The sequence below is a fragment of the Scyliorhinus canicula genome, chromosome 2 (genome assembly GCF_902713615.1).
Source record: "Scyliorhinus canicula chromosome 2, sScyCan1.1, whole genome shotgun sequence".
NCBI lineage: Eukaryota > Metazoa > Chordata > Chondrichthyes > Carcharhiniformes > Scyliorhinidae > Scyliorhinus > Scyliorhinus canicula.
The window spans coordinates 223442115-223465578 of NC_052147.1; the positions used below are offsets into that span (position 1 = coordinate 223442115).

The 23464-nt window shown below is 42.1% G+C and overlaps 1 protein-coding gene across 2 annotated transcripts in view; it reads left to right on the forward strand.

The window, feature by feature from the left end:
- Positions 1-23464, forward strand: part of psmd14 (proteasome 26S subunit, non-ATPase 14) — a 169620-nt gene that overhangs the window by 40564 nt on the left and 105592 nt on the right. For both annotated transcript variants that reach the window (XM_038789661.1, XM_038789660.1), the window contains 3 exons: positions 22475-22546; positions 22945-23064; positions 23195-23265. In XM_038789661.1, coding sequence (XP_038645589.1) covers positions 22475-22546; positions 22945-23064; positions 23195-23265 — 263 coding nt within the window. The remainder of the gene's footprint in view (positions 1-22474; positions 22547-22944; positions 23065-23194; positions 23266-23464) is intronic.

Here is a 23464-nt window from a genome sequence, read left to right on the forward strand (position 1 = left end):
TGCTACCAGATTTAACATTTCATTATTGAATGCAGATTTTTAACTTCACATTTGACACATTAGTCGATATTGTAAGAGTGCGCATCTTTGAAATGTGAAATATCTTGTAACTGCCATTTTGAAATTTGTGGTTTAAGGAAGCAATTAAATGGATACTTCACAACATTAGAACAGAGGTTAGGCAAAATATCTTTATAGTTATCACAGAATCGTGAAATAGTACAATGCACTTCCATGGTTGGTGGTTGCAGCAGAAACTGTAAACATTCTAGGTGAGATGAATACAGTGCTAAGCTGATGTTTTAATATGTTCTAGTAGATATAAACCATGTGTCAGTATTCAGTAATGTATATTATTATAGATTTGCACACATTATAGTCAAGAATATTTCAGTTTGGAAGCTATCATGCATCAATCATAGAAAATACACCAGCTGTGACATGGGCTATGCTTGCTCTTGGTGGAAAACTTAATTCAGAATGTGGAGATGCCGGCGTTGGACTGGGGTGAGCACAGTAAGAAGTCTTACAACACCAGGTAAAAGTCCAACATGTTTGTTTCAAACACTAGCTTTCGGAGCACTGCTCCTTCCTCAGGATTCACCTGAGGAAGGAGCAGTGCTCCGAAAGCTAGTGTTTGAAACACACATGTTGGACTTTTACCTGGTGTTGTAAGACTTCTTACTTAATTCAGAATGGAATAAATCGCACACTTGTTTTTTGTATATTGACCAGAACACAATTTGTATGTCTACAATCCATATAATAAAAATCCAGCTGTAATTTGAGTATTTGTTATTGCAAACTAGTAATTATTTCTTCTTGATCAGACGTATGGTTTGTGATAAACCCCCAAGGGTGTGGATGGGGCAAGGGTGAATAGCAGCTTTCCATGCTTCAAACGCGGTTAGATTAAAAATTCACCTGCCATTAAGATGTGCCTGGCAATGTTCAATTGAGAACTCAAATGATGGAGTTTACAGCTGGCAGCTGACACCGAATAAAAGTCTCAAATGAAGGAAAGCAAGTATTGAAATTTTGAATGAATGCTTCAATATTGTACCAGTTGCATGTTAAACGACCGTATGTAGCAAAATTTGCATGCAGTCAAGACTGTATTGGGGACTGGTGTTCGTTTAATCCACCAGTGATTCTAAATACACGTACTCCATAAAAGCTAGACAGCTGGTTTGTGATGCATCGCAAGGCCAGCAGCGTGGGTTCAATTCCCGTACTGGCTGAGATTATTCATAAACCTTGCCCCTCGCCTGAGGTGTATAAAAGGTATATTGGGACTGGGATGTAGAGCAAGGTTTTATTTTTATAGTAGGAATCCATTTAGGGCTCAATTGTATTGAACTTCACGTACAAATTTGCTAAAATGTATGGGTCACCAATGCCTCCGTGGTAGCATTCCTGCCTCTGAGACATATGGTTGTGAATTCAAGCCCCGTGCCTTTGTACCGAGAGCTCCACTGTTGGAAGTGGCATTTTTTGATGCTATTTTAAAAACTGGTCCCATCTACCACTGGATGTAAAAGACCTCATGGCAGAATTTAAAATGTAGGGAGTCCTGGCCTACATTTATCTCCCGAACATTGTCACTGAAACAAATTGGTCATTAATTTCATTGCTTTTTGTGGGTCTTTTTCATTTGTAAATTTGTTGTTGTGTTAGCCTATACTATCATAGTGACTACACTTCAGAAGTACTTTATTGGCTCTGAAACACTTTGGGTACCCTGACGCTGTGAAGACTTTACATGAATGGAAATTCATTCTTCCTTTAGAATACTAATAAAAGACTAATAAAGTTCTGCTTCTCTCTGATTTAATGATGATCTATAGTTGGTTTAGTTTCACCGTAGTTTGGTTATTGGTAGTTTTTCTTTTGATGCTTTCCAGATCATCCTGTTAAACAGGATTGTGAGCTACCCATATTTGAATATTGCAAGTGCATTTTAATACAGTAGTTATGTAACATTATTGCTGTGATATAGGAATGCATTACTGTCTGTTATGTTTCCTCTGCCTTACTTCCGCACAAATAAAAGGACTTCTAGTACATACATTTTTCTTTTTTCACAACTTCTGTCATCACAATCTTGCACCAGCTTCTGACTGTAGCATTTACTTAAGCTAAAATAAATAGTGTCAATGTACTGTGTAGCACAAAGTGACACTTCAGTATATGTTTAATCAGCAGGTATTTTATTAACATAGAATAGAATTGGCTAAATAATTGATACCGGTTCACACCATGGAAAAGGTGGAGTAATCTAACTAATAGTGTTAATAAATTTGCTAAAAGGACTGAGCAGATAACACTTTGAGGTGTTAGCTTTATGCTGTTATAATGGCAAAAGCCTTTTTTAACACTTTGTCAACAAGAGCAGCCCAAGTGAAACTAGAGGTTTATATGGGTTCACATATTGCTCTAACTGAAAGAGAGATGATGCTTGTGCTTTTGTATACTTTTGGATACACATACTCACCACATAGCTGTGATGGAAAACGGATTGTCATTAAATCATTTTTTTCTGACAGTCGTACAGTTATACACTTTCAAATCAGTGGCCTTAATTGTGACATTTCTTTATAGTGCTTCGTAAGTGTAAGGGAGATGATTTCGGCCATAATGAAGAAAAACCTAGAATCAACTGCCTCACTTTTTATTTATGGATTGGATGTGAGCTTTGCTGAAAACTGTTGCATGTCCCTAATTTCCCTTGACAAGGCAGTGGTCTGCTGCTGCCTTAAACCACTGCAGACTATGGTGCATATAAACCCATGGCGATGTGAGGAAAGGAATTTCAAGATCTTGGTCCAGAGCGACAGTGAAGAAATGACAATATAATTCCAAGTGAGGATGGTGTGTGGCTTGGAGAGGGGCTTGCTGGTGATGGTGTTCCCTTGCTTCTGCTGCCTTTGTCCTTCAGGTGGCAGAGTTCACAGGTTTGGAAGGTGCTGTTGATGAAGGCTAGTAAGTTGCTGCAGTACATCTTGTAGATGGTGTACATTTTAATACTTAATGTACATTTTAATGCTTGTGAATGCTTAAGGTGATGGATGGTTTCTGATCAAGCAGACTGATTTGTAGATAATGAATACGGTTTGGGGTATTAGATGAGTTATTTGATACAGAATTCCAAATTTCTGACCTCATGTAGCTACAGTATTTGTATGGCTGGTCCAGTTCAGTTTATGGTCACTGGTAGCCCTCTGGATGTTGATGTGTGGGGATTTAGCCATGCATATGTTGTTGATTGGTTAGAATCTCTCGTTGGGAGTTATCCATTGTCTGGCACTGGCGAGCCACTGTCACTAACAAAAGTTACTTGCCACTTATCAACCGAAGACTGAATGTTGTTCAGTTTTGCTGCATGCAGCCATGGTTTGCTTCACTATCTGAGGACTGGTCCTAAACACTGCAATCATCAGTGAGCATCTCCACTTCTGACCTTATGGTGAGGGAAGGTCATTGATGAAGCAACTCAAGATGGTTCTGTGGAGGACACTGCCCTAAGGAATTCCTGCAGAAATGACAGGAGGCTGAGATGGTTGGCCTCCAAAGATCGTAGCATTTTTATTTGTGCTAGGTATGTCTCCAACCAGTGGAGAGTTTCCCCCGATTACAATAGACTTCAATTTCTCTAGGACTCCTTTATGCCACACTCCTCCAAATGCTGCCATGATGTCAAGGGCAGTAACACTCACTTCACCTTTGGATGTTGGAAGTCAGGAATCGAGTGCTCCTGGAGAAGCCCAAACTAGGCATTGGTGAGCAAGTAATTTCTGAGTAAGTGCTGCCTGGTAGCGTGTCATTCACACTTTCCGTCACAAGCCTTAAGATTGAGAGTAGACTGATGGAGCGATAATTGGCTGGATTGGATTTGGCTCAATTTTTGTGGACAGGATACACCTGCACAATTTTCCGGATTGGAAGATAAATGCCAATATTGTAGCTGTAGTAGGACAGCTTGGCTGGGCACGGCTAGTTCTGGAGTACAATAGCAGGGATGTCAGGCCCATAGCCTTTTCTGTATCCAGCCATTTTTTAATATTGTATGGAATGAATAGAATTGGCTAAAGACTGATATCTGTGATGGGGAAGAGGCTGCGATGGATCATTCACTTGGCTGAATGCAGTTGCATATGTTTCAGCCTGGTGTGCTCCCCTTTCATAGAATTTACAGTGTAGAAGGAGGCCATGCGGCTCCTCGAGTCTGCACCGGCCCCAAGCCCACGCCTCCACCCTATCCCAGTAACCCCACCTAATCCTTTTGGACACTTCAAGGGGCAATTTAGCATGAACAATCCATCTAATGTGCACATTTGTGGCCTGTGGGAGGAAACCCATGCAGACACGGGAAGAAAGTGCAACTTTACACAAGATAGTCACCCGAGGCCGGAATTGAACCAGGACCCTGGAGCTGTGAGTCAGCAATGCTAACCATTGTGCCGCCCATGCCGCTCGTTGAGGTTGGCGATGGAACCTGTTCCTCTGTCAGTTGTTTAATTTTCTGCCACCATTCATGACTGGCACCTCATTTTTCAGTGTGCCTGATGCTACACAGAAAGCCTTTGACAAGGTGCCACACAAAAGGTTGGGTTGGATGCCGGGATCGAACCTGGGACCTCAGCGCCGTGAGGCGGTTGTGCTAACCACTAGGCCACCGTGCTGCCCGAATCCCATTTTTCTTGAAAAAACTATCTATCTTTACCTTAAAAACATTTAATGAAGGAGCCTCAACTGCTTCACTGGGCAAGAAATTCCATAGATTCACAACCCTTTGGGTGAAGAAGTTCCTCCTAAACTCAGTCCTAAATCTACTTCCCTTTATTTTGAGGCTATGTCCCCTAGTTCTGCTTTCACCCGCCAGTGGAAACAACCTGCCCGCATCTATCCTATCTATTCCCTTCATAATTTTAAATGTTTCTATAAGATCTCCCCTCATCCTTCTAAATTCCAACGAGTACAATCCCAGTCTACTCAACCTCTCCTCATAATCCAACCCCTTCAGCTCTGGGATTAACCTAGTGAATCTCCTCTGCACACCCTCCAGTGCCAGTATGTCCTTTCTCAAGTAAGGAGACCAAAACTGAACACAATACTCCCAGGTGTAGTCTCACTAACATCTTATACAATCGCAACATAACCTACCTAGTCTTAAACTCCATCCCTCTAGCAATGAAGGACAACATTCCATTTGCCTTCTTAATCACCTGTAAACCAACTTTATGTGACTCATGCACTAGCACACCCAAGTCTCTCTGCACAGCGGCATGCTTCAATATTTTATTGTTTAAATAATAATCCCGTTTGCTGTTATTCCTACCAAAATGGATAACCTCACATTTGTCAACATTGTATTCCATCTGCCAGACCCTAGCCCATTCACTTAACCCAGGGATGGGCAAACTACGGCCCGCGGGCCGCATGCGGCCCGCCAAAGGTATTTCTGCGGCCCACCAAGTCATTAAAAAAAAAAATTAAAAAAAAAATTTTTTTTTTTTTTTAAATTTTTTTTTAAGGTTAATGGGGGGGGGGGCTGTTGGGTTACTTACTGGTATAGGGTGGATACGTTGACTTGAGTAGGGTGATCATTGCTCGGCACAACATCGAGGGCCGAAGGGCCTGTTCTGTGCTGTACTGTTCTATGTTCTATATGAGGCGCCCAGAATCATAACCGGGTGAAGTAATTATTTTACTTAATATACTATGCGGCCCTTTGTGAATTGTGAATTTCTGAATGTGGCCCTTGCACGGAAAAGTTTGCCCACCCCTGACTTAACCTATCCAAATCCCTCTGCAGACTTCCAGTATCCTCTGCACTTTTCGCTTTACCACTCATCTTAGTGTCATCTGCAAACTTGGACACATTGCCCTTGGTCCCCAAATCCAAATCATCTATGTAAATTGTGAACAATTGTGGGCCCAACACAGATCCCTGAGAGACACCACTAGCTACTGATTGCCAACCAGAGAAACACCCATTAATCCCCACTCTTTGCTTTCTATTAATTAACCAATCCTCTATCCATGCTACTCTTTACCCTTAATGCCATGCATCTTTATCTTATGCAGCAACCTTTTGTGTGGCACCTTGTCAAAGGCTTTCTGGAAATCCAGATATACCACATCCATTGGCTCCCTGTTATCTACTGCACTGGTAATGTCCTCAAAAAATTCCACTAAATTAGTTAGGCACGACCTGCCCTTTGTGAACCCATGCTGCGTCTGCCCAATAGGACAATTTCTATCCAGATGCCTCGCTATTTCTTCCTTGATGATAGATTCCAGCATCTTCCCTACTACCGAAGTTAAGCTCACTGATACAGCTGGTAAATACTGGTAGATGCCTCTTCCGGGATCTACCCGGCTCACCACATCTCATGAAATCTAATGGGATCTAACCCCTTGGCCTTGGAGACCAAATGGGGACCAGGCAGGTCAAAACTGGGGGCTGGGGGGGGGGGGGGGGGGGGATGCTCTGCTGTGCCACCAAAAAACCCCAGAGTGCCGATAAATAGCAGGATCGTTTCCACCTCTATAAGCGCCAGGAGCGACCTCTTGATTCCTGTCCAGAATGGACTTTTGTTTTGGCTAGATCGCGCCCTGTGGTTGAATGAACACGGTTCTGCAGCAGGTGGCCCACAGTGCCCCAGTTTTGAGCAGTTTGGTTTTGAATCTATTCCATTTAGCGCAGTGGGTGTGCCACACAACACAATGGAGAGTACTCTCACTCTGAAGACAGGAGTTTGTTTTCACTATGACCAGTCTTGTCATGGACAGTTACAATTGAGATTGGTAAATTGATGAGGGCCACATCAAGTAGATTTTTCCCTAATGCTGGTGGTCACCACCTGCCACAGGCACAGTCTCGCAGATCGGTTCTTGAGGACATGGCCAGTTCGATCTCACGTGGCGCTTGTGTGCCACTCTCGGTGATAGACATTGAGGTCCTCCAGCCAGAGTAAATTGTGCGTCCTTGCTACCCCCAGTACTACTTTTGTGCATTATTGCTTGCCTATGTTTAATCTGATGCCATGAGACTTCATGGGTCCAAAGATAGTGTTCAGGATTCCCATGGCCACTCCCTCTTGAAAATATACCACTGTGCTTCTACCTTTATTTGATCTAATAATCCTTATTAGTGTCACAAGTAGACTTACATTAGCAATGAAATTGCTGTGAAAATCCCCTAGTCGCCACTCTCCGGCGCCTGTTCGGGTACACTGAGGGAGAATTCAGAATGTCCAATTCACCCAACAAGCACATCTTCAGGAGTGCTCGGAGGAAACCCACGCAGACATAGGGAGAACATACAGACTCCGCACAGCAGTGACCCAAGCCGGGAATTGAACCTGTGACCTGGCACTGTAAAGCAACAGTGCTAACCACTGTGCTACCGTGCCGCCCCATTCTGTCATTGGGATGGGACATACCCAGGTCTGGTTAGTGAGGCATCTGAGACGTTGGCTCTTGCATATGATTTATTAAGTATGACTATGTTCGACTGTTGTTTGACCAGTATGTTGAATAGACCTTCCAATTTTGGAATCAGTCCCAAGATGAGGAGGACTCTGCAGGGTAGACTGCTCATGGTGTGTCTTGGTCATTTTTTGGTATCTAGGTCAATGCCAGGTGGTTTGTCTGCTATTTTAAAATTTTTCTGTGTTATTGAATGAACAGAATTGAGATAATTGCCTTGAAGGCAGGTCAGTTCATCAACCAATAATTTGTACAGTCAACAATGGCGCAGCCTTACAAGCCATACAATGATGGTTAAATATCTCACAGCTTGGTGTTGGAGCAACCTAAATTCCAGAGTCGTGTGCTAAACAGCTGGAAGACGTTTTGCCATCTTCAGTGTTTTATGGGTCAGCTGGGAGCAGTGTTTTTTTGTAAAATGTTTTATTTCACAGGATTTGGGTGTTTGGTAGGCCAACGTTTATTGCCCATCCTAGTTGCCTTTGAGAAGATGATGGTGTGCCACCTTGAACTGCAGCATTTCATGTAGTATGGGTGCAACCACAGTGCAGTTCGGAAGGGAGTTTCAAGATCTTGATTCAGTGGCAGTAAACGAACAGTGATATGTTTCCAAGTCACAGTAAAGCTGTGACCTGATTGGCTGATTGGGAAGCTACACTAAATTAAAAAAATTAAGCATTGTTAAACTAATTAAACATAATTACTTGTTACTTAATTATAATTTAGAGGGGTATCTAAGCCAGAGATCGGAGAGTACTGTATTCCGCTTTCACAATTATAGTAGAAATCTAGTGCTCGGAAACATATAGTTAACAGTAACTTTTTTTTTAACGATTAAATTTAATTTACGAATTAATTGACACAATGTCAATTAGAGGGGTGCAGTGCTCTGACTGTGAGATGTGGCAGGTCCGGGAGGCTTCCAGCGTCCCGGATGGCTTCATCTGCAGAAAGTGAACCCAACTGGAGCTCCTGACAGACCGCATGATTCGGTTGGAGCAGCAGTTTAATGCACTTAGGAGCATGCAGGTGGCAGAAAGCGTCATAGATGGCAGTTATATAAATGTGCTCACACCCAAGGAGGCAGCGAAATGGGTGACCACCAGAAAGGGCAGGCAGTCAGTGCAGGAATCCCATGTGGTTGTCCCCCACTCGAACAGGTATACCCCTTTAGATACTGTTGGGGGGGATAGCCTATCAGGGGCAAACAGCAGCAGCCAGAGCAGTGGCACCACGGTTGGCTCTGATGTTCAGAAGGGAGGGTCATCAGCGCAGAAGAGCAATAGTCATATGGGACTCTATAGTCAGGGGCACAGATAGGCGCTTCTGTGGACGTGAAAGAGACTCCAGGATGGTATGTTGCCTCCCTGGTGCCAGGGTCCAGGATGTCTCCAAATGGGTAGCGGTCATCCTGAAGAGGGGGGGGGGGGGGGGCAAACAGGCAGAGGTCGTTGTACGTATTGGTACTAACGACATAGGCAGGAACGGGCATGAGGTCCTGCAGCAGGAGTTCAGGGAGCTAGGCAGAAAGTTAAATGACAGGACCTCTAGGGTTGTAATCTCGGGATTACTCCCTGTGCCACGTGCCTGTGAGGCTAGAAATAGGAAGATAGAGCAGCTAAACACGTGGCTAAACAGCTGGTGTAGGAGGGAGGGTTTCCGTTATCTGGACCATTGGGAGCTCTTCCGGGGCAGGTGTGACCTGTATAAGAAGGACAGGTTGCATCTAAACTGGAGATGCATAAATATGCTGTCCGCGAGATTTGCTCGTGTCACACAGGAGGGTTTAAACTAGTATGGCAGGGGGGTGGGCACCGGAGTAATAGGTCAGAAGGTGAAAGCATTGAGGGAGAACCAGGGAAGAGGGTCAGTATGGCTCTGAGGCAGAGCAGACAGGTAGATGTTGCTGAACACAGCAGGTCTGGTGGCCTGAAGTGCATATGTTTTAATGCAAGAACTATTACGGGTAAGGCAGATGAACTTAGAGCTTGGATTAGTACTTGGAACTATGATGTTGTTGCCATTACAGAGACCTGGTTGAGGAAAGAACCGGATTGGCAGCTAAACGTTCCAGGATTTAGGTGTTTCAGGCGGGATAGAGGGGGATGTAGAAGGGGTGGCTGAGTTGCGCTACTGGTTCGGGAGAATATCACAGCTGTACTACGGGAAGATACCTCCGAGGGCAGTGAGGCTATATGGGTAGAGATCAGGAATAAGAAGGGTGCAGCCAAAATTTTGGGGGTTTACTGCAGGCCTCCCAACAGCCAGTGGGAGATAGAGGAGCAGTTGGTTGGCAGATTTTGGAACGAGTAAAAACAACAGGGTTGTTGTGATGGGAGACGTCAACTTCCCCAATATTGACTGGGACTCACTTAGTGCTAGGGGCTTAGACGGGGCAGAGTTTGTTAGGAGCATCCAGGAGGGCTTCTTAAAACAATATGTAGACAGTCCAACTAGGGAAGGGGCTGTACTGGACCTGGTATTGGGGAATGAGCCTGGCCAGGTGGTAGAAGTTTCAGTAGGGGCTGGTTTAGCTCACCAGGCTAAATCGCTGGCTTTTAAAGCAGACCAAGCAGGCCAGCAGCACGGTTTGATTCCCGTACCAGCCTCCCCGAACAGGCACCGGAATGTGGCGACTAGGGGCTTTTCACAGTAACTTCATTGAAGCCTACTCGTGACAATAAGCGATTTTCATTTCATTTTCATTCATTTCATTTCGGGAACAGTGACCACAATTCCGTAAGTTTTAAAGTGCTGTTGAACAAGGATAAGAGTGGTCCCTGGGTGAATGTGCTAAATTGGGGGAAGGCTAATTATAACAATATTAGGCGTGAACTGAAGAACCTAGATTGAGGGCGGATGTTTGAGGGTAAATCAACATCTGACATTGGGGAGGCTTTCAAGTGTCAGTTGAAAGGAATTCGGGACCGGCATATTCCTGTGAGGAAGAAGGATAAATACGGCAAATTTTGGGAACCGTGGATAACGAGAGATATTGTAGGCCTCGTCAAAAAGAAAAAGGAAGCATTTGTCAGGGCTGGAAGGCTGGGAACAGACGAAGCCTGTGTGGAATATAAGGAAAGTAGGAAGGAACTTAAGCAAGGAGTCAGGAGGGTTAGAAGGGGTCACGAAAAGTAATTGGCAAATAGGGTTAAGGAAAATCCCAAGGCTTTTTACACGTACATAAAAAGCAAGAGGGTAGCCAGGGAAAGGGAAACTATGTGTGGAGCCAGAGGAAATGGGCGAGGTACTAAATGAATACTTTGCATCAGTATTCACCAAAGAGAAGGAATTGGTTGGTTTTGAGTCTGGAGAAGGGTGTGGAGATAGCCTGGGTCACATTGAGATCCAAAATGACGAGGTGTTGGGCGTCTTGGAAAATATTAAGGTAGATAAATCCCCAGGGCCTGATGGGATCTACCCCAGAATACTGAAGGAGGCTAGAGAGGAAATTGCTGAGGCCTTGACAAAAATCTTTGGATCCTCACTGTCTTCAGGTGATGCCCCGGAGGACTGGAGAAAAGCCAGTGTTGTTCCTGTTTTTGAGAAGGGTAGTAAAGATAATCCAGGGAACTACAGGCTGGTGAGCCTTACGTCAGTGGTAGGGAAATTACTGGAGAGAATTCTTCGAGACAGGATCTACTCTCATTTGGAAGCAAATTAACGTATTTGTGAGAGGCAGCATGGTTTTGTGAAGGGGAGGTCGTGTCTCACTAACTTGATAGAGTTTTTCAAATAGGTCACATAGATGATTGATGCAGGTAGGGCAGTGGATGTTGTCTACAAGGACTTCAGTAAGGCCTTTGACAAGGTCCCTAATGGTAGACTGGTACAAAAGGTGAAGTCACACGGGATCAGGGGTGAGCTGGCAAGGTGGATACAGAACTGGCTAGGTCATAGAAAACAGAAAGTAGCAATGGAAGGGTGCTTTTCTAATTGAAGGGCTGTGACTAGTGGTGTTCCGCAGGGATCAGTGCTAGGACCCTTGCTGTTTGTAGTATATATAAATGATTTGGAGGAAAATATAACTGGTCTGATTAGTAAGTTTGCAGACGACACAAAGGTTGGTGGAATTGCGGATAGCGATGAGGACTGTCAGAGGATACAGCAGGATTTAGATTGTTTGGAGACTTGGGCGGAGAGATGGCAGATGGAGTTTAATCCGGACAAATGTGAGGTAATGCATTTTGGAAGGTCAAACGCAGGTAGGAAATGTACAGTGAATGGTAGAACCCTCAAGAGTATTGACAGGTCCACAGGTCACTGAAAGGGGCAACACAGGTGGAGAAGGTAGTCAAGAAGGCATACGGCATTCTTGCCTACATTGGCCGGGGAATTGAGTATAAGAATTGGCAAGTCATGTTGCAGCTGTATAGAACCTTAGTTAGGCCACACTTGGAGTATAGTGTTCAATTCTGGTCGCCACACTAGCAGAAGGATGTGGAGGCTTTAGAGAGGGTGCAGAAGAGATTTACCAGGATGTTGCCTGGTATGGAGGGCATTAGTTATGAGGAGCGGTTGAATGAACTCGATTTGTCCTCACTGAAACGACGGAGGTTGAGGGGCGACCTGATAGAGGTCTACAAAATTATGAGGGGCATAGACAGAGTGGATGGTAAGAGGCTTTTCCCCAGGGTAGAGGGGTCAATTACTAGGGGCCATAGGTATAAGGTGCGAGGGGCAAGGTTTATTATAGATGTACGAGGCAAGTTTTTTACACAGAGGGTAGTGGGTGCAAATACATGAATAGGATGGGAATAGAGGGATACGGACCCAGGAAGTGTAGAAGATTGTAGTTTAGTCGGGCAGCATGGTCGGCACGGGCTTGGAGGGCCGAAGGGCCTGTTCCTGTGCTGTACTTTTCTTTGTTCTTTTGTTCAGGAAACATACTTGGTCAGTGGCTTGGAGGGGAACTAGAAGGTGGCAGTGTTCCCATGCATCTGCCCTGTCCTTGTTCTTTCTGGCTGTAGAGGTCACAAGTTTGGAAGGTGCTGCTTGGTGAGTTGCTGCATTGCATCTTATAGATGGTATACACTGCTGCTACTGTGTGTCAATAGTGGAGGGTATGAATGTTCAAAATGTTCAATGTCATATCATTGAATCATAAAAACCCAACATCGCAGAAGGAGGCCATTCGGCCCATCGAGTCTGTACCGACCCTCTGAAAGAACACCCTACTTAGGCCTCCACCCAATTCCCATAACGAGTAACCCCATCTAATCGTTTTAGATACTAAGGGGCAATTTACATGGTCAATCCACATAAACTGCGTATCCTTGAATTGTGGGAGGAAACCCATGCAGACATGGGGAGAATGTACAAATGCCACACAGACAGTCACCAAGGCTGGAACTGAACCTGGGTCCCTGGTGCTGTGAGGCAACAGTGCTAACCACTGTGCCACCGCATCACTATTCACCGTGGTGAATGTATTGTTGATCAAGTAGACTGCATTGTCTTGGATGCTGTCGAGCTTTAGTGTTGTTGGAACAGCACTTACCCAAGCAAATGGAGAGTTTTCCATCACACTCCTGACTTGTTCCTTGTAGATGGTGGACAGGCTTTGGGGAGTTGGGAGGTGAGTTACTCTCTGTAGAATTCCCAGCCTCTGAACTGCTCATGTAGCTGCAGTAGTTATCTGGCTGTCCAGTTCAGTTGCTGGTCAATGGTAACCGCCATGATATATTTAGTGAATGGATATTAGCATCTAATTTCCTTCCCATAGTATTGAGCAAGAGCTCATGGGTACATCATGTACCTTCAAATTACCGAAGAACTATTAATGTGACATCTACTCAAATGAGTTCAAATAGGAGAAAGCAGTCTCAAACCACAGATAACTTAAAAAATGTATCAGCTTATCGCTCCTGTGTTAATTTCACGCTAAGCTTGCAATTCAGAGTGACTCTGAAACGTGCAGACCTAAAAAACTCAGATTTGAGAATGATCTTCTGACCAGTGGTTGAATATTTGGATTTGATTGTTGTACTGTCAGGATTGGGCAAAAATCTGACTGAAGAGAAATGAAGATTTTAAGGGAAACTCAAAGATATTAGAAGTTTGAAAGTTCCTGCTGCAAAGAACAGGTGGTGCTGCTATGTTAAATGTTACTTTTAAATATCAGCTCGGTAAATTCCTGTTCTCTAAAAGCATTAAGGAATATGATCAACAATCTCTTTGAATGGTGGAACTGGCTTGTGAGGATAAATGTGAGCCTCCGGTAAACCCAAAGCTGCTCAATGTGTTGGAGGAGTGTGCAAGCTTTTGGGCTTCATGAGTTATTTAGAAGCATGAGAGGTTCGAACAGTAGAGGGAAATACTGTTCTCGCTGGTTGGAGGGATTAAGAAGGAGAGGGCACAAATTTAAGGTAATTGGCAAAAGAAGCAGTTGGAGACCTGAGAGAAATCTTTTCACGGGTTAAGATCTGAAATGTGCTGTCTGAGAATGTGGTGGAGGCAATGTCAATCGAGGCTTTCAAGAGGAAAATATGTTGGGTTTATGGGGAGAAGGTGTATTACTCATTTGGAGAGCCAGCACAGAAAAAAACAACCTGAATGACCTCTTCTGTGCTGTAATAATTATGGGACTTATAAATCTCCAGGCGCACGCCATCTTAACTGTCCAGATAACATATGACCCAGGAATATAGTTTGGGCAGTTGTCTTATGCACATAAATTTGACTTATTCTTAGTTTCCACTGGTAATGGGATAAAGTAAATAGCAAAATTCACCCATTTAACTTCATCCCAACAAAAATCTGTCATCATATCAGTGGCCTGTCATGCATTCACTGGTGATGTTTTAATTTGTGACAATAAATTAGTCTGATTTAATTTAGAAAGATTTGCATTTATATACCACTTTTCACAACCTTGAGATTTGCCAAACCAATGAGTTGAAGTCACTGTAATTTTTTTATAAATTTAGAGTACCCAATTCATTTTTTCCAATTAAGGGGCAATTTAGCGTGGCCAACCACTTAGCCTGCACACCTTTGGGTTGTGGGGGTGAAACCCACGCAGACAAGGGGAGAATGTGCAAACTCCACACGGACAGTGATCCAGAGCCGGGATCAAACCTGGGACTTTGACGCCGTGAGACAGCAGGGCTAACCCACTGTGCCACCGTGCTGCACTGAAGTCACCGTTATAATGCAGGAATTATAATGCTGGTTTTGTTGTGAAGCCTTGTGTCTGATGCCAGACTGATCTGTTATTAAATAATAAAAAAATCAAGAATTCTTTTTATTTATTTATGTTTATTTTCCTTTAATGGTACATAAAGCGTCAAATTAATCAGTATCTCTATCAGATGAGTGCCATTATGTGGACATCTATGAAATATGAACAGACAAGAGCTTTTTGAAAAGCCCATATACGATGTATAGTGCATGATATGTTGTTGAAGCAGAAATTCTTTAGAGCTTGATGGGTCTTAAAATTCTTAGCTGTTCATGACTTGCAGTCATGTCTGATCTTGAAGGACTCCATGCCAGGTTATGTTTTAAATTATAAATTTGATCTTCATCTGGGAGGGCATTCCGTGTTCTTTTGAAACTTGTTTTCTATGCATAATATTTATATCAAAATTAAAGTTTAAGTTCGGTTTACACAGATTTCTCTCCTGAAACAACTAAAATTTAAATCCAATGGATAATAAATATTAAACGATCTGATGTATTTTTTTCAGTTTGAACTGCTAGACATCCCCAAAACAGTTGTTAGGTTATAAGTGAAGATAAACCCTCCGGAAATAGTTTACAATACGAATTTTCTATCTTGCTACCAGTGGATTCTTACTTGAACAACTACCAAATTATACGATTTGAGTAACTCAGCAAACCAATGAGGAAGGCCAATGTCGTGGGCCTTTGCCTCTGATTGCACGGCGGCAAATTTTACTGGAGTGGCGGTCGGCATCGCCACCGGGGGTAGTGCTTGGTTGGGTGACCTGTACGACTTCCTGCGGTTGGAGAAGATAAAATATGAATTAAGGGGCTCCACAGAGTGGTTTGGGAAAAGGGTGGGGGATGTCTGTGACTGTGTTTGATGAGCTGTTCATCGCAGGGCGGGGTGAAAAAGGAAAACATTTGTACAGACTGTATAGTTGATTGCTGGGAAGTATTTTCCCCGGGATGTTTGTGTTGTAACCTGTTTTGATACATGTTGGTAATAAAATATATTGAAAAAAAACACTCTGCAAACCAGTGAACAAAATTCCTTCCCAAAATCTGGACAAGAGAACGTTGATCCTTTATTTGTGTTATGTTTCTATAAAACATTTTGATGCAGCTGTAGTTAACTTTGGTAATCCTGGTTCTACAAAGAGTGCTAAACTTGTCATTTATCCATCTGCATACATAGGCCATAATTCCAGCCAATTGTGCTGTATGCTAGTGTTAGCTATCTTTGCTAATTTATTTTGTGCTATGGTTGAATAGATTAGTGGTAACCACTTGCATTGCACAAACTTAATAGGTGGTTTCCATGGACTTGGACACGATTAATTGAAAACGGGTGAGTCGACCTCACCATCAGCACTTCTAGCAGATAAACATGCTGTTTTCTGAACTATTACTGAGTTGAACAATGATTGTTGATGAGAGATAATTTGGATAGATAAACCAATCTAACCGTTCATTAAGCTATTTTGAGAGTTGGAGTCCACATGCCATTCGGATTGGAGGCCTTGCATTTGAAGGGAATATTTAGCTTCGTCTGCCTGATCTTCCTTTCATTGATTTGGATTGCTATGCTTTAGTGAAATATTTTTTTAAAAAATAAATAAAAATTTAGAGTGCCCAATTGATTTTTTCCAATTATGGCGCAATGTAGCGTGGCCAATCCACCTATCCTGCACATCTTTGTGTCGTGGGGGCGAAACCCAAGCAAACACGGGAAGAATGTGCGAACTCCACACAGTGACCCAGAGCCGGGATCGAACCTGGGACCTTGGCGCCGTGAAACAGCAGTGATAACCACTGTGCTGGCCTTGCTTTGGTGAAACATTTTGTACTTGATCTTTACTTTCCAGAAGTACCCTTGAACATTTCCACGATGTTAATGGAAGGTGTAGCATGTGAGTGCCCCATTTGAAAATGAAGGAGCCCTCTGCTTCCTGGTACTCGGGTGCAAGAAGAGCTGAATGCTAGGGGACAAGTTAAAGAGTAGTTGCCCATGACATGAATGAAAAATCTGACTAAATATGGCACCAAGCAACTTTAGCAAACCCCTCTGTGGCTGAAGTCACAAGTGAAACAAAGAATGATGATTTTTCTTATTGAGAAGGCCATTCACTTCAGCTCTGAGACATTACTGCAAGAGTTGCTGAAGGAAACATCTTTGACCAACTATCTTCAGCTGCTTTATTAGCAACTTTTCCTCTGTCAGAAATGTCAGGAATTGTTTACCAACAATTCCAGTCTCCATTTCTATTCATAACTTTCCCCTCATGAAGCAACCTGCACTATTCCAGGAGGACCTGGATAACATCCATTCTTGGGCTCACTGACTTAGTTGCACAATCCCTCCCCATCTTCAGGAATTCACTGCAGCGTTTAATATGGTTTGACCACGGCAATTGGTGTGGAAGGGCAAAAAAACGCCTGAGAGCCATGCCGTTGATTAATCTCCAGGAACAGATAGGTCTCACTATTGATAAATGGCTGCTGATCCAAAATGGTGTACAACCCAACGGGGGTGCAGCTCGTTGCCATGTATTTGAGAAGGAGTGGATTGAATGTGCACTGGGATGAGTGCAGCTGCAGTGCACTAAAGAATCTCAATACCATCTAGGGAAGATCTGTACACTTGTCAGTTCTGTGCCATTTGACGCTGTATTGATGCATTTTTGGATACAAATGGAATTGAGGAATATGTTGAATTGTGCGGGAAGGTGGAGTTAAAGTTGGAAATCAGCTATGATCATCTTGAATGACAGAGCAGAACCGAAGGACTGAATGGCCTACTGTTATTTCTTATGCTTTTATATCCACCACATCAACCACTGATGCATTGTGTCTGCAGCCCTTAAGAAAAATTAAACAGGATCTTCTTATCTTGGAGCGTCATCGTCACAAGGATGACATGAGTTCAAGTTCAAGTCCACCACCACAATGTCAGGGCAGTTAGGGTTCGGCAATTTAATTTTACCTTGCCAGCAGCATCCACCTGAAGGGAACAGCATTAAAGATTCAACCCGAGAATATATCTTTTGCTTGTTAAAACTTTGATAAACTTATTCTTTGTAATTAATCTTGCTTATCCAATATATTCAATACAAAGGAATACATTTAAATAAACACAAAATAATATTTCTGATATTGTGTGGAGCCCAATGTTGTGATCTGTGCCAACTCTTGAGAGCTGGAGTGGCAGCCTTCTGCCCCGCCTGTATCCTGAACTGTTTCAGTGGCAGTTGGTGGTACAGGGACAGATGTGTTGGACACGCTGCATCTATCAGGCCCAGCCAACACTAATATAATTTCAATTTGTTTTTTGAAAAACACATTAGACTAGTTCCTTTTAGAACTCTCTTTCTTGCACCATTACTATTACAAAAACTACCAAAAATTAGGGGAGACGAGTTCCTTTCCAAACTTATCCTGTTCTGAAGTTATATTTTGTGTTCATCAAGATTAACTATGTTTGCGTTGGTGGTTTAAAACTTTTTTCTACTCATAAGGTGGAGTACCCAGTTAGCATCAAACGTGCTCAAATAAACTACAGCATGGTCAGGAGCAAACCTACCGTAGCTCTCCTGCATCTCAATAATGTTCTCAATTTAAATGATCCCTTCATTAAAAAAGAAATTCCAATTAAGGGGCAATTTAGTGCGGCCAATCCACCTAACCTGCATATCTTTGGGTTGTGGGGGTGAAACCCACGCAGACAGGGGGAGAAAGTGCAAACTCCACACAGACAGTTACCTGGGGCCGCGATCGAACCCGGGTCCTCAGTGTCGGAGGTAGTTGTGCTAACCACTGCGCTGCTGTGTTGCCCTAAATTATCCCTTCAAAATGTATTTTGTGGTGCTTTTTCCACCAGCCATCATTTATGGCGTACATAAAAGGAGGTTGTCCATATTTGGACACAATTTGGCAGTTAAATGCTGAGACTAATTTCAAGTAGGATCATGCAGCTGGCAAAGAAGACTTTCATTTATTCAACCAGTTCACAAAGGTGTTAACCTATTTCATTATCCAATCTTTACTGCTTTGAAATTATAGTGAATAAATAAAAGGCCCTTAATGAAGCAGCTCATCATTATTAGATCTCTGACCTGCCGAGTTCTTGATAATCTTTTGAGCAGTTGACATCAGAGAAAAGGCAGGAGTTTGAAAAATTAGAGTTGTTATGATGACACTTTTGTGTATATCCTGATAACTGAAGATGAACAAAGTAGTAGGTTGCCTGTTTGTCATGTCAACTGGAAAATGCCACTTGGAAATGGAAGATCAAGCTCAGGGGAAACTGGATTTAAGAAATATATTGTTTTTTCAAAAAAGTATGCTGTGGGCTGCTGCTGGTGAAATTAATTGTTCAGCAGCCACTTTGTTGGTTTGTTGAGTGAAATACATCAGATGGGAAGTCATGTTGATGGTTGACACCATGTCAGTTTTCTCAGTCCGTGGCTTTAAAATTGGCTTTGATCTTGTGCCCAAAATAAATCAGAAATCATGAATCGAAAAACTTGCTCAGGTTGCCATGCAGAGGAGCAGCAGCAAGTAAAAGCAGGCTACAGAAGTTAAAAATTAACAACATTAGGTTTGTGGGAGTTGTACTTGCCTGTTTTTGGTGATGTTGGAAACTGGACAATCTGTTTGGAGAAGGAATCTGATTTCCAATTGGGTATTTTAAGATCGTCAGAACTATGTTTCATGATTGCCCGTTCATAAAGTGTGCTGTAATCCTTTCCCATACTGCATTAGACTGAGAAAAAAGGGTGAATCATAGGAGTTGTCTGTCAGAGTGACACATGGATGTTGTTGTTTTCTGAGAGTCCTCTCCATGGTTGATCCTCTTCACTTGGAAGGCCCAGTCCCCGTTGAACCATCAGGAGGGAAAACAGCCCAACTGAAGGACTTCAGAGAGAGGCAAGCTTCAGAAGGGAGATGTCAAAACTAATGCTATATTCCCCACCCTCCCAGAATTAGTTTTAACAAAATGTTATAGATTCAGTAACATTAAATTAATTAATATTTAGAGGGGCGTGGACAATCAAGTTCAGATAACATATAATGAAGTGGTTAATTGAAAGATTATTTATTTAGAATAAATTTAAAGTACCCAATTCATTTTTTTTCTCAATTAAAGGGCAATTTAGCCTGGCCAATCCACCTGAGCTGCACATCTTGGGTTGTCGGGGTGAGACCCACCCAGATACTGGAGAATCTGCAAACTCCACGTGGACATTGTTCCGGGCTGTGATTGAACCCGGTGCTGCGAGGCAGCAGTGCTAACCACTGTGCTTCCCCACCTAATTGAAAGATGGAGTGAGTGCACAAGAGCATGGTATGTGGATCTTGAGAATGCATTTGGTAATGGCCTCACCTGATGTTACCAGGGATGAGAACCATAGTTATGAGGAAGGACTTGAGATGCTCGAGGAAAAAAAGCCTATGGAGGAACTTAGTAGAGACTTTTGAGGGTTTTTATAGGTTAAGTTCAAAATGGCAATTTTGAGTAATCGCTGATAACAGGGTCATAATTGCAAGTGAGGAAAAAGGTTATAAATTTCTTTATGCAAATAATTCTTAACATGGGTTCATTGCCGCATTATGTGGTTGTAGCAGAGATCTGTGCACCTCTTCAGGGAAAAGTGGATAAATATTTGAAGCAGAGAACGTACTGGCTATAGAGAGAGCAGTTAAGTCCTATTAGTTTAAAATTATTCTGACAAAGAGTCGCACAGTGGTTAGCACTGCTGCCTCACGGCACCTTGGACCCAGGTTCGATTCCGGCCTTGGGTTACTGTCTGTGGAGTTTGCACATTCACCCTGTGTCTGTGTGGTTTTCCTCCGGGTGCTCCGGTTTCCTAACATAGTCCAAAGAAGTGCAGGTGAGGTGGATTGGCCATGCTAAAATTGCCTCTTAGCATCAAAAGGTTAGGTCGGGTTACAGGGATAGGGCGGGAGAGTGGGCCTAAGTGGACTGCTCTTTCAGAGGGTCGGAGCAGATTCGATGGGCCAAATGGCCTCTTTCTGTACCAAATGGCCACCTCTTCTGCTTTAAACACTTTTTGTTCCATAATTCCAACTGTGTGGAAAAACTAAGGCAGTAGCTGAAATACATTGTTGACTGTTAGTTTCTGATACCGAGAAAAAAATTAAGGTGTTGAATTGTTTGGTTATATGGACATCCTCAATCATTGATCTGGATTTGATCATTTTGATATTGTTAACATAACAATAACAGGTTAATTGAATAAATCAGAACCCTCTGATACATGATTTTTGTGTGCTCTGAATGGCTAGCTGCCACCCTGCACATTTTATGTGAAATTTGAATTCTGTTGAAATCTGGAATTAAAAGTCAAATGATGGCCCTGAAACCATTGTTGTTTGGTTGTAAAAAACCATCTGGTTCACTAATGTCCTTTGAGGAAATCTGCCATAATCTACCTAATCTGCCCTACATATGACTCCAGATCCACAATAATGTGTCTGATTCTTAAAATGCCCTCTGAAATGCACACAGTTCAAAGGCAATTAGGGATGGGAAATAAATGCTGGCCCAGCCAATGACACCCTTGAATCAGTAGAGAAAATATATGCACTGTATGGTAAAATTCTAATCCTACCAGTAGTTTGAAGTGTGATCTGAAAATGAACAAATTCGGTAACCCAAAGAGATGATCTTACTTTCCAGTTAATGGGTTAATTCATTATCATTTGAAATCAAAGCTAAATTGTAGTCTTGGGTTTTGAGAGGACTATACACTAAAGGTGGTGAATGTTTCTTTCATGCAACAATGCTGGCCGTGTTTTGCACAGAAGTATTTTCCAACATAAAAATCACTCTTTGAGTAATGTTTAAAACAAAACTGAAATTTTGTAAAATTATTTTTGAGATATATATTTGCGACTAATAAACATTTAGTAAAAATACTTCAAAACAGCTGAAAAGAGCTTTGTTGTTTGAATGGCCCATAAGGCATCTTGTGGTGTATTTTCTTCACAGCTGTTATATCTAGGGAATATTGGTGCATTTTCTCAAGCTGCAGCTCAGGCTGTTACCTGTAAAGTGCTCCAATATCCCTCATCTGGTTGTCTTTTGGCTTGTAACCGCAGAGGCTGAAGGAAATTGCAGTTGCTATTGTACAGATTAATGATGCTCGTCCAGTGGTGTTTACATTCACACTGTTGTTAGAACCACACAGGTAATTGCCAGATCAGACATTGACAGTTGTGACAGGATGAAATGATGTGGGTTGCTTTGTGAGCACTCAACCAGGTCTTTATTTAAGATGATCAGATACCCACTTTTACCATATTTATGTGCCATTAGTGGCATCTTATGATCACAAGAATGCAGCTAATATTCGTTATATTTGCATACCCCATTGTGAGAATGATTGCAGTTTCTAAACATAATCAAAGAAAAAGTAGAATTTCTTTTTTATTCAGCTTTTAAGTAATTAGTGATATTGTACAAAAGAATTTTCGTTTTCAGATTATTTTTATATAAAATTATTTGGGTGTTCAGGTGAGGCCAGTAGTTAAACTTTAGTACAAAGTGAAGTGCTTATGAACATTGTAGCGAAGGCATCGTCTAAATTTTAGGTTCACATTTGGCGAATGTAAAAATCTAGTTTAAAATTTAAATATCCCAGTGTTTGCCAGAGTACCTACATGCTACATATTAGCTGCAGCATTTAAAAATAAATCATCTAAGGAGGTAATTCAATGAAGTTTGTCTTAATAAAAATGGAGCTTGCTTTGGAAGATGTTGGTTATCAATATCTGTCTTGTGTTTTAGGGTCCACCAACTGATGCACCAGCCGTGGATACAGCAGAACAGGTTTACATATCTTCTCTTGCTCTGCTGAAGGTAAGATTGTAGGTTTGTTGACTCTTTGATCATGGTAATAACATATTGTGGTTTGGAATGTAATGACACACAGCAAGTAAAATGATCATTTTGACATTCTATATCTTAATCCCATTTCTAGACCACCACATTTAGTTTTATCCTTGTTAATATTTTGGCTCCTTTTGTATTTTACGCATTTAGCTTTCCATTTTAAATGCAGTAAATGTATGTTGTTTGTCTTCGGAAGAGTGTAGTAGTACAAAGGAAATCAAAAATGCAAACACTAAACTGAAAAAAATAAGTTGTCAAGATTTACTGTAACATCGTAGAATATTACGTCTGAAAAAAGTTGTTTTCTCTTTCTGGGTTGAAAACGCTGAGAGACATTTTTTGGTATGCATTTTGGTAATCTGCAGATGTTGAAACATGGACGGGCTGGTGTTCCTATGGAAGTAATGGGCCTGATGCTGGGCGAATTTGTTGATGACTATACAGTCCGAGTTATTGATGTATTTGCTATGCCTCAATCAGGCACGGTGAGTCACATTTTTGTTTATTTTGCCCGAGAAAACGTGACTTTTAATATTATTTTTCTATTATCGAATTTGTACCAAGTTTAATTTGAAGCAATTGTTTTTCAAAGCTGAGTGATTTTCATTTTTCCAGGGTGTTAGTGTTGAAGCAGTTGACCCGGTTTTTCAAGCCAAAATGTTGGACATGCTGAAGCAGACAGGCAGGTAGGATATAAAATCTACTTGTGTGGCAAAACTAAGGTCACCATAAATATGTCAGCAAAATATCCTTTTATTAATTTACAATTGAAGTTATATTTGCTTGCAACTTATTACAAATTGTTTAAAGTTCTGAAGTTGATTGCTATTTTATCTTTTATCTCTTTGCAGTTTCATTTCATACCTATCAACAGTTGTCACATGC